The 10,986-nt window shown below is 61.1% G+C and overlaps 1 protein-coding gene across 2 annotated transcripts; it reads right to left on the bottom strand.

Annotated features, from left to right (window-relative positions):
- Window positions 1-5,926: 5,926 nt before the first annotated feature.
- On the bottom strand, window positions 5,927-10,986 carry TMEM235 (transmembrane protein 235). Of its 2 annotated transcripts, none has more exons than XM_088802427.1 (4): window positions 10,692-10,986; window positions 8,966-9,046; window positions 8,253-8,432; window positions 5,927-6,316 (listed from the first exon to the last, which is right to left on the bottom strand). In XM_088802427.1, exons 1-4 carry the CDS (start codon window positions 10,870-10,872, stop codon window positions 6,075-6,077), a joined length of 684 nt encoding a protein of 227 aa, XP_088658553.1. In that variant the 5' UTR covers window positions 10,873-10,986; the 3' UTR covers window positions 5,927-6,074. The 2 variants fall into 2 exon arrangements, with proteins under 2 accessions (XP_088658553.1, XP_074176318.2); XM_074320217.2 differs by having other exon boundaries at window positions 8,253-8,390; window positions 10,692-10,985.

Raw genomic sequence — 10,986 nt, 5'->3', positions numbered from 1 at the left:
GTAGATAAGGGGGCTCTGGACCCAGATAATTGGTCACTAAGACCGCAGACTGTGCAGCTGGCAGCCTGGCAGACACTTAGCACCGTCTCAGGCAAGGTGTCCTCATTCAGACAGCTGGGCTCATGGTTGTGAGTAATGCAAGGGGAGCCCTTGGAGCAGTGACTCTGGGCTAGTGCCAGTTGATGGAGCCCTTCCCTCCCCCATCCCTGTCCCCTCCTCAGAGCTGCAGGAAAAGGCTGCTGAGCTGCAGGGGGTGGAGCGGACCTTGTTTGTGCCCACCAACACCATGGCCAAGCTCATCTCTGGTGGGCACAGGGCGACTTCCGTTTGCCCTCCAGGTTCACCTTCCATGCTTCTGCCTTGTGCAGGGGCTATGACATCCGTCTGATCCCGAGCCTTCTGGATATCTGTTGGGTTCAATCAGTGGGGCCCCTGACAGGAGATAAGGGTGTGGAGGAGAGTGAGGTGAGCATGTTTGTGCCCCTCCCCAGCTCCCTCCTCGAAGGGGGCCCCTGGGCCAGGCAGGCAGCCCTCTCCATACTTCTGTTTCCAGGTTCCTGTAACCACACCCTCTTCTCGCCCCTTTGCCTGGGGGTCCTGTGCTATCCCTCCTGACTTCGCTACATGCTGCCAAATGTTTGTAAATTGTTCCTTTATTAAACTCTCCGGTTTCCCAGTGTGCCTGTGCCCTCTGTTTCCTGCTGGGGCCTGACTGACGCGTGTGCCCTGGGCTGCTTGTCCTCCAAGGGGCAGCCTCTGCCAGTTTCCTGGTGCAAGTGCCGCTCTACAGGGGGCCCTCAGGGCGCAGGGGTGCAGGCTGTGCAAGGCCCGCGATTCACAGGATGGTCATCCTAGTCTCGTGTACTCAGTGGGACGATTCTCCAGTACTTGGCAGTAAGGTCTCTTGAAGGGGCGCTGTTCCCTCACTGACATAGGCACTTGGGAGCCAGCTGTGGCCCTGGAGCTGGGCAGGGGCAGATGCACCCCATGTGACTGTATGCCAACTCTGCCCCCCACCTGTCTATCTCAGTAATGTGTCACTGTCGGCGCCGGGGTTTCCAGCTCCTCCTGGGGCAGGAGTGCCACCTCCACGTCAACGAGCAGGGCGGGGTAGCACCCTCCCCTGGGGCCAGCGCAGGGTGCTGGGTGCTCAGCACTTCCGGGGGAATCCTGCTTCCCAGGCACAGGGTTGGGACCTGGGAGAGCGGCCTCTCCAGGGAGGCGAGGAGAACCGTTCCCAGATTGGCCACGCGGGGGCAGCCGCGGTTCAGGCCAGCCGCTCGAACACCCTCCGAGCTCGGCGCCCTGCTGCCCCCTAGTGGGCACCCGGAGCACTGGGCGCTCCGCAGGAGAGACAGCGCCCACTCAGTCCCTCCCTCTCCTTAGCTGGGATGTCTATACCCACGCCACAGCTCAAGGGGGAAGGCTCCACGGCAGAGCTGGGGAGGAGCAGACAGGACGGAGGTAGGAGGTGCTGCAGGCCCCCTGGACCTGTTCCTCCACCCCACACACCTGCAGATCGCGGGAGTGCACTCCCACTTCCTCCCGGACCTGCCCGACGGCACCGTGGACACAGACGAGCTGGAGAGGATGATCACACGGGGCCTTGGGAGCCCCTACCACCCGGCCTGCGAGCTCATTTGCCTGGAGAACACTTACAACAGCTCTGGGGGGCCGGGTCCTCTCCACCCACTACCTACGCCAGGTAGGTCCCGCCCCACCACTGCGCCCCTATCACCAGGGCGTTGGGCCCCTCTCCTGGGATTTGGCCCCTCTGATTTGCGCAGTGGGAGCCCACCAGTGGCCAGACTGCTGTGGGAAGGACGTGCGCGGTCCTAGGCTGCACAGGCAAAGAGAATTATGCCCCAGTTTAGGGCCCTTAGTGCCCGAACTTTCTCCACCAGAGCGGAGACCCCCTGCCTGCAGGGAGCCGAGTGCCAGAGCAGCACCAGCCAGAAGGCTGAGAAGTGGGCACTAACTCACTCTGCAGCCCTGTTCCTCGCTGTGAGCGGGAGGAGAGCTCCTCCCCCGTGGAACTGTGGGAAGAAGCTTAAACAAGATGAGGCTTTCGCTGCTCAGACCATGGAAAGCGTTTGGCCCATGTGAGCACACCGGCTCCACGGCTGTCAGCATCCTTACTCTGCAGGGTCCGGCACAGCGCAGTCTCTAACTTGGGTCTTTACATCCATTCATTGAACCTTCACAACTCCCTGAGGTCCCCACTTTACAGTTGGGGACACCGAAGCCCAAAGAGGTTAACTGATTTGTCCAAGGTCACACAGTTAAAAAGTATCAGACCAAGTCTGGTGACTCCAAAAGCCAAGTCAGGACTAAGGGTCCCTCGTTTCCTCCCGCTATGGTTGGGCTGCCCTCTGCCTTTCCTGGGGTGACAGGGTTGGGTATTGGTGGGGTCGCGGGATCGGGCGCCACTCACCGCAGGACCCGGGCCCAGGACTCCAGGAACTGGCACCCCCTGTCTGCTCTGTGGAGACAAACATGGTGATGGTGAAGGTGGACAGGTTGCCACCTGAGGAGCTGTGCGGGCACCTGCAGGCCATGAGTAGTGCGTGTGCTGCTGTTCCCCTGGACAGAGCGGTCAGTACGTGCCGTGTGGCACCGTGACATCTCGGCACAGGACACCAAGCTGGCACTGAGGAAATGGGAGTTTGTGCTGAAGCAGCTGGGGCCCTGAGGACGGGGTGACAGGACCCTGTGCCCTGGCCGGGATGGAGGCTGGCAATGGAGGTGTCCCCAGGGAGTGGGCAAGAGGAGAGGGGGGAAAGCAACACCCCCATGACCTGCTGGTCTCCTTGGACCCTTAACCTCCCACCTGTGTTCATTCAGCAAGCCCTGAGTGCCTCCTGTGTCAGGGACAGGGGGACCCCGTTCCAGCCCCTCACCATAGCCCAGGTGGCCGCCAGGGCAAGACCTCTACTCCCGGCACACAGGACAGGACCGCCGTGAGCTGGGGTTGGATGGCAGAGGGCACTAACTGCCATGAGGGGTGTGTGTGGGGTGTGTGGCCTCATCGGGTAGTCATCTAACATGTTTGTACCTTTTTAAAACATAAAATTTTCTGCTGACAAAATAATGTCTTTATTGTGATTTGGGGCTGGGTCTCATTTTCAGCAACTCCTGGGGTAACTTAGGAGTTGAAGTGAAGACCAGCCCTCTTGCTGAGGTCCACTGGACACCTAGACAAAATATAACAGGCTTTTAAAAATCACCCACAAGAAACCACTATTAATATTTCTGTATATTTTCTTCTGGATATATATGTATGTACTTACTCTGGCCTGTCTGGGGCAAGTGCCAGCAAATGTGCTGTAGTCGTTACCCATTGCTGTGTACCAAGTCACCGCAAAGGGTAGCGCCTCCAAACAGCAAGAGTCCTTCATTATTTCTCGCAGTTTCTGTGGATTAGCCATTAGGGAGTGGCTCAGCTGAGCAGCTGTGGCTCGGAGCTTCTCATGAGGTGGCTGTGAAGACGTTGGCAAGGGCAGCATTAGCTGCATGACCCACTTCCAGGGTCACTGGTTCGCTCGGCCACATGGCTGGCACACTGGTCAGGCAGTTGGCAGGAGGCCTGAGTTCCCAGCTCGGAGGGTCTTCCCAGGGCTCTGAGTGTCTGCACAGTGACAGCTGGTTTCCCTGGGACGAGCAGACTGAGACTGAGGCAGAAGCCATGTCTGCATGACCTAGTCACACTCACTCTGTGGGACTCACTTCTGTGGGGCAGCCCGGTTGGCCCTGGCTGAGTGGGGCAGGGGCTACATAAGGGGTGAGGCCCCCAGAACGAGGCTCACAGGGGCCATCTTGGAGGCTGCCTACTACATTTGTGGGTGCCGGCTGGGAGTGGGGCCCAAGCCCACGAGAAGTCCCTGTTCTCAGAGGTCGGGCCTCCTGGGTTGGGGCACAGGTGGCATCAGAGGACGATCAGAGCCAGCCCACAGGGTGGTGCAGGTAAATGCACCAGAGGGAGAAGGGCCAGAGTGGGTGGGAGAGAGGACGGGGTAGAGCTGGACCGTCACTGAAGGAAGGGCTTAGATGGGGCGAGAGCAGGAGTCAGGGCCGTCCTAGTCAGTGCCTGTCACTCGACTGCAAGGAACAGAGGCCCAGGGGAGCCTCTGAAATCTGGGACAGTGATGGTGAGAACACGTGTGCAGTCCAGGGACATCCAAGAACAAAGTTAGTACAGAAGGGTTCCTGGGGGGCGGGGATTGAGAACTAGAGGCTGAGAGCCCAGTCTCTGCCAGCTCTCAGCCTTTGACTCCACCTTCTCCCTCCTGATTGGCTGTCTCCCAGCTCTGCTTCCGCTGATGGTCAGCTTGCCCAGTACCACGGTGGTTCGGCTCAAGTACCCTCCCCACAGCTTCTCTTGGGACAGGGAGCCATGGTCCTGAACAAGCCACGTCGCCAGCTTTGGTCAGGACTTAGGGGTTGCAAGTGACAGAAACCCAAGTTTCTTCTAAAGAAAAGAAATGATCATTGGTTCATGGGATCAGTTAGGAGGGCCCCAAGCAGGACCTGCTCAGATGCCTGTCTCAGCTTCTCCAAGGAGCTGCCACCAGCAACCCAGGCCTCACACTCAGAGCTTTGCCATGGAGGGAAAGGGGACGGGACCTGACCATGCAGACTGGGACAGGCGTGCTGGCTGGGGAGCCGCGAGGACCAGGCAGGAGACAAGGAGCCTGCCAGCCTGTGTGGCCTCATGCCGGGGAGGGAACAGCTGGCCTGTCCAGACTCACGGCTGCTCCTCCTTGTGCTGTGGAAGCACGTGAGTCAGTGCCCTCGGGCCCCCACGGGGAGCGGGAGCACAGAATGGGGTGCCAGCAGCCACACTGTCTGCTCAGCTGCGGAGTGGACCCACCCACAGGCTTTGGGGGCCCAGCACACTGCACCTCAAATCATGCACTGGCCTTCCCCTGGGTGGCACTTCTGTGGCCTTTCACCTTGGCTGTGTGGCCTGGCCACCCGGTGAAGGGTGAAACACTCACTGTGGAGACAGGTCAACCAGAGAGTGAGGCACTCACCCCCCTGGCCGGTGTCAGGAGGCAAGCAGGTCTATTCTAGAAGAAGGGAAGGGGCAACACTACACCCCCACACACACATACACACCCTCCCCCAAGGGGCTCTGGGGTCCCAGCGGCCACCAAAATGCATCTTTTCCAGTGTCCTGTCCCCAGAGCCCAAGCCCAGCTGCAGCCAGGGATAAACTCGCCCACTGTGCATCCCCCAGCAAACCGACAGGAGAAGCCGCAGTGGGGCGGAGAGGGCAAGGAGGTTAGACCCTGATGAGCGAGCGGTGAGATCTGCTCACAGAGCCAGGCCCTGGATCCACCGGGAGGCCCAGGGTGTCCCCAACGCTGCGGTGCCGACCTAGAAACAAGGAGCTTGTGTCTGCAGAAGACGGCTCTGGATCACGGTCTCACACACACACACACACACAGTGTCTCTGGATGGGTGGATACACACACACACAGTAAGTGGTTTGGCCCTTGCCCTCTTTGTGAGCTGGAGGCATTCATGATCTATGCTGAAAATTTTTAAGAGAAAGAAAAGGCTTATGCCGCACACAGTACAAGCCGATTTATTTAAGGACAAATTGGCACAATGTTGCTACACAGATGGGTAAATGCTAAAACACCAGTAGGAAGAGAAGTCCCCACTCAATTCCCTAGCTCTTTGTCCTTCAGTGGGACCCCCAAGATGGTGCCAGCCCCTGTTCCCCCAGGAGCTTCCTGTAACCTTTGAAGCAATAAGGGGAGACTGAGGCAAGGGGAAGACCAAGGCAAGAGAGGCTGCCATTCCCACCCTCCATCCCCCACCCCCAGGACACACCTCAGACTCCGGAAGGCCCTGAACCCAAAGTGACGCTGCCGTTTGCTCTGGGGTGGTCTGGGCCTCAGCCTCCCCTTCTGTAAAATGAGTGAATGAATGGTGAGTACGGTGGAGGGCGGTGGTGGATGGGCCAGCGGGTGAGCGTGCAGCACAAGGCACGCGCCCAGCACAGTGGGTACCTGCTTCTGTCTCCAGCTCTCTCTCACCCCGCCATCTGCCCGCCTGCCCCGGACTCAGATGACCACAGAGTGGGGGGCGCCCGGCCGCCGGCTCAGGCTGAGGGCTCTGGCTGCTGCGAGCAGGAGGGTGCCGCTGAGCACCTCTGAGGCGCAGGAGCCCCAGGCCAGGGCCACAGACCAGCCGAAGCTGACACGGACGTCCTGCACGTGCCGGGCACCGTACTGGCGGGCTGTCTCGGCGAAGGCCAGGTCTGAGTATCTGACATAGATGCTGACCCCTGCCAGGGTCAGGGCACCTGGGGAGGAGACAGGGTGACCACCCGGTGTGTCTGCCTGCTGGGGGTACCTGCCCTACCTGGGACCCTGGCTAAGATGGTCCTGCAGACACGGCCTCGCGAGTTCCTGCCCACTGGCCTTTGGGGAGAATGGAGACTCCCACCAGTCCTCAAAACCCAGGACCTCACCTCCCACAAAACCCCTTGCAAACAGCACCACCTGCACCCCTAACACATGGTCCCCACTCACTGCCCCCACATATGCAGCACGCACGCTCCTGTATCCCTGAGTTCCCAACACACGTGGGTACACACACACTGCTAGTGGCCTCTACCTGCAGCTGGGGGGCTCAGAGCCCTGGCCCGGTACACCCTAGCTTCCTCTCCCTCGCAGCAAGCCCTCCTCACTTCACTGGGTCCTCTGGCCGAGCCTGTGTTCCCACTTCCAGAAGCCGTCTCCCTACTGAGGTCTGAGTGGCAGGTGCTTGCTCTCTGTTCCCTTAACCCCCCATCCTTCCCCAGAGAGGCTGCCCTCTCTGCGATCTCCGCGCAAAGCTTCCTTCAACAGAGCAAGGTGGGCTTTGCACTGGGGACGGTGCTGGGTAGCCCTTCGTCCGGTGGATCAGGGAAGCAAAGAGCTAGGCACTGGGACTTTTCCTGTCCACATCGGCTCAGAAGGACCAGCCCACGTCCCGCAGCTGCAGGCTGATGTCACAGCCCACTCTCGGTGCCGACTCTGGGGAATGTGGGCCAGGGGGCAGGTGGACCCCAGTGCTCCCCCAGGCACTTCCCGGGTACATGGTGTTCCCTGTGGACACTGTGCAGGCAAGTGCAGGAGGCCAGCCAGAGCGGCCCCTCGGGGCCAGGTCTGGATCTCGCTAGGGCCTAGCGAAGCGGCATAACCTGGGTCCCCTAATTGCCTGCCTCCCATGCCGGCCCTCTGCAATTCCCCTCTTGACCAAAGATGGGAAGCAGGGAGCGGGGAGAGGACTGACAGCCTCCAGCCCAGAGTGGGGAGGGGCGGCAGCAGAAGTTATGCATTTAATTTTGGGGAAGACGTGGAACACATTGAAAAAGTGGGCTCTGGGCGAGGGCCAGCGCCCCGCCGCGGGGCTGGCAGGCACCTCTCTCAGGCTCCCGTGGGGAGCTCTCATGCAGCTGGGGCCGCGGAAACTGACGCATCTGTCTCAGCCTGCAGGGGTCAGACCTGCGGCCAGGCCCTGCTCCTCCTGCCGCCAGCTGAGCTCCTCTCTAAGCTGCCAGCTGCCTCCGTCCAGCCTGGCTGAGGACAGAACCTGCCAGAGCAGGGGACAGAGTAAGCTCTCAAGCTAGACCCCCCACCTGTAGCCCCTGGCTGGCACCAGGGCCTCAAGCTGGGCGACTATAGTGGAACCCATTACTCCAGGCCCCGTCCACCCCCATGTTCCTATCTCAGGGGAAGCACCCCATCCACCCAGTGTCATCTTGGAATAATCTGTGTGCTCCCTTCTTGCAGTGCTGATGGGAGGGAGGCGTGGGGCCAGCTGGTCCTCAAGTGCCACAACCCTGACAGTAGAGCTGGTCTGGGACACCAGACCCACTCAGCCTGGCACTGAGTGGCATGGGCTCTGAGGACTATCCCCAAGGAACCACTGGCCTGCTGTCAGCGACAGCTTTGGACAGTTGGGGGCACTGGTTGGCCAAAGGCACTGAAGGGTAGGTCCTGGGATCACCTGGGAGATTCTTGAGCCTCCCAGGCCTTGAAGCTCAATCCTGGGGCACGCCCACCCCTGGCCCTAACTCTTGGCCCACTTCTAGGACCCCTGCCCCTAATGAGGTGCCTTCACCTGCTGCAGCTCAATCCCCAAGGTGGGCCAGGCCCAGGCTCAGCACAGCCCAGAGGGGAGCAAGGCACAGGCGGCAGGCGAGGCGGCACCCCACTCCCAGGACCTGTGGCTCCCATGGCCCCCAGACTCACCCCCCAACAAGAAGTAGCAGCCGGTGAAGAGCAGCAGAGGGACGCTCTGGGCCAGGGAGCTGAGGAGGCCACACATCCAGCCCATCACGACGAGGACGAGGCTCAGAGGCAGGACCACCATGACGGCTCGGTGCAGAGCTGCCGGGAGAGGGGGCTCAGGGTGCAGGTGGGGACCCGGCCCTGCGCCCCAGGCAGGCCCAGGTGAGCGTTTCACAGCCTGTCTGTCTGGAGGTCCACCTTCAAGGACTCACAGGGCCACCCTGACGGGAGGAGGAGATGGATCACCCGCCTCTCTCTGATGCCTCCATCTCCATGGTAACCGCCCAACCCTCCCAGTGGTCATCTGTTGTCCTGGCACAGGTTCCTGAGGCCCAAGGTGAGGGAGGCTTCCCCTGCACCCTCCCCAACATCCCAGCTTCTCTGGGGCAGCAGATACGTGCCCCCCAAGCCACCAGGTGGGAGATGCCCTCCAGGTAGGCTCACTTGGAAACACAGAGTCCAGAAAGGGCACAGGGAGGGCAGGGCAGGCTAGGAGTCGGGTGCCTGTGGTCACGAGCCAACAGCAAAGCATTGGGGCCCGGGACTAGTGACGAAGGGTCTTCAATTATGTACGGAAATGTCTTCTGGGCCACGCAGGGTCTGGCTGGCCATTCTGAGCCCAGCCTTGCCTGAGATTCAGGAAGGACAGCAGGTGACTGCACCCCAGGACTCACAGAGGAGGTGTCGCACTGAGGTGGAGACGTCCAGGCTCTCACTGGCAAAGGGGTCGATCAGAGGGATGCAGCTGTTCTGCCCTAAAAGCAGAAAGCATGCCGAGCCTGGCGGGCGGGACACCTGTGGGCCACCACTCACCCTGCGCTTCTCTGAGATGGGCGGTCCTGCAGCACGCTGATGGCACTCTCCAGTCCCTGCCGGTGGCCTCAGGGCCCCATCAGACTCTCCCCTGGAACTTGGAGCTGAAACTCCAATGGCTTTAGATAGCCCGAGACCTTTCCTATGTTTCTGCTATGTGCACATAATACCCGCAAGGCTGCCTGCAGGACGCCCTTAGGCCAGGGTCCCCGAGCTGCTCATATGCCTGGATAGGGAAAGGGTGCGTGCAGCGTGGGCTCTGACTACCCCCCTGCATGCACCCCACCCACACGTGCACACACACCAGCACACATGTATGCACACGTGCACAAGTCTGTGTGGTAGGTGAACAAACAGCTCGGTCCTTCCTCCCCAGCTGTACTGAGGAAGCCACCGTCTCACACACACACACTCCTAGTCACCTACACAAGTGCTCACACACTTCTCACTCTCACATACACCTACACACACATACACACTCACAGTCATATTCATACACACACAGACACATGCTCACGTACCTCAGACTCACTCACACATGTCGCTGCTCCCTAGCGCCTACTGTGCAGAAATCACTCAGGTTGGCCCCAGTCCGGTGAGGAAGGCTCTGGAAGCCCTCCAGCCTGCTGGTTCCCAGCACTGTCACAGGGGCCTGAGGGAACGCCCTCCTCTCTCCCAGCCCTGGCAGCCTCTGCACAGCTTTGAAACACACATGGCATCTGTTTTCTGCCAGTGTTTTCAGGCCATCAGGCGGTGGGGGGAGTAGGGGTCTTGCCCCCATGGCCCTGGCTGTAGCTGAATGGCACGGAGGGGGGGCAGGTAATGGGGCTGCCGGCAGACCTCCGGGGACTCGGACAATAGTCAAGAAACCACTCCTGGTCACTTGCATGAGGACCCCCGGCCTTCCCAGAGGCCCCAGCTCCCCACATCTGCGCCTCCCTCCTCCACCCCCTTCCTGAGGAAGAACAGGCCCTGCCCAAGCCTTTCCCTCCCTCATTCCTCTGACACTCCCTCCACCCCCAGGGAACCTGAAAAGCATCATTCTCTCCCCATCTGACAGGCCAAGACTTTGAGACTGAAGGGGGGCAAGGGCCCAGGCCACACAGTGGTGAGTGACAGAGACCCTGTGAGCCTCAGGGTCACCTGGTATCCACCAAGTGACTAGCCACTGCTGCTAACAGGAGACAGCCCCTCCCCCCCAACAGATGCAGCCGAGGGGCTGCCCACCGGCTCTGCCCCAGAAGGTGACGTGTGCTCACACACTCACACATGTCGCTGACCAAGGCAGCCCGGTGTCCCCCAAACTCTCATGGCCTGCCCGCCCGCTGCCCCCCCACCCCCCGCCCGGATCTGAACCAAGTCCCTTCCTCCAACTCACCCTGCTTTGGGAAGGGGCAGAGATGGAAGAACGAAGGTGCCAGGAGGGAACCAGAGACCCCCTGAGGGCAATATGCGGGTGGGGGAGAACTCTGAGTGCTTCTCCGGCGGAGGGGGTGTGGGGTGTGGGAGGGGCCGATCTGAAGCCAGGGGCCGGGCCAGGTCGCTGCCCTACCTGGTGCCCCACGTGCCGCCTCCCCAGCCGCGTACCTTCGCAGATGTGCCAGAGCCCCGAGTGCGAGGAGAGCGGCCCGGGGAGCCCGGTGCGGTTGCCAGCGGCCGCCACCTCCAGGAGGTACCAGTAGTCGCTGCCCACCGCTGCCGCCAGCAGCGCGAAGCTGAGCAGCGCGCCCAGGGCAGCGACCAGGAGCAGCGTGCCCAGCCGGGCCATGCGGGGGCGGGGGCGGCAGAGGCGGCGGCAGGGAGTGGAAGGAGCTGGGAGGTGAGGGGAACCGGGGAGCTAGGAAGCCGCAGTGGTCGGGGGGTTCGGGAGGCGAGTGGGAGA

Source organism: Rhinolophus sinicus, chromosome 12 (assembly GCF_057876585.1).
Source record: "Rhinolophus sinicus isolate RSI-liver-muscle chromosome 12, RSI-T2T, whole genome shotgun sequence".
Classification (NCBI taxonomy): domain Eukaryota; kingdom Metazoa; phylum Chordata; class Mammalia; order Chiroptera; family Rhinolophidae; genus Rhinolophus; species Rhinolophus sinicus.
The sequence above is the reverse complement of the archived record's forward strand: the minus strand, read 5'-3'. Positions and strand labels throughout refer to the sequence as shown.

Coding starts and splice junctions, on each gene's coding strand:
- TMEM235 (XM_088802427.1), bottom strand. CDS start 10,872: ATGGCCCGGCTGGGCACGCTGCTCCTGGTCGCTGCCCTGGGCGCGCTG. Junction 9,047..10,691: donor GCTCTGGCACATCTGCGAAG/GTACGCGGCTGG, acceptor TTCTGCTTTTAG/GGCAGAACAGCTGCATCCCT. Junction 8,433..8,965: donor CTCAGTGCGACACCTCCTCT/GTGAGTCCTGGG, acceptor CCTGGGGCGCAG/GGCCGGGTCCCCACCTGCAC.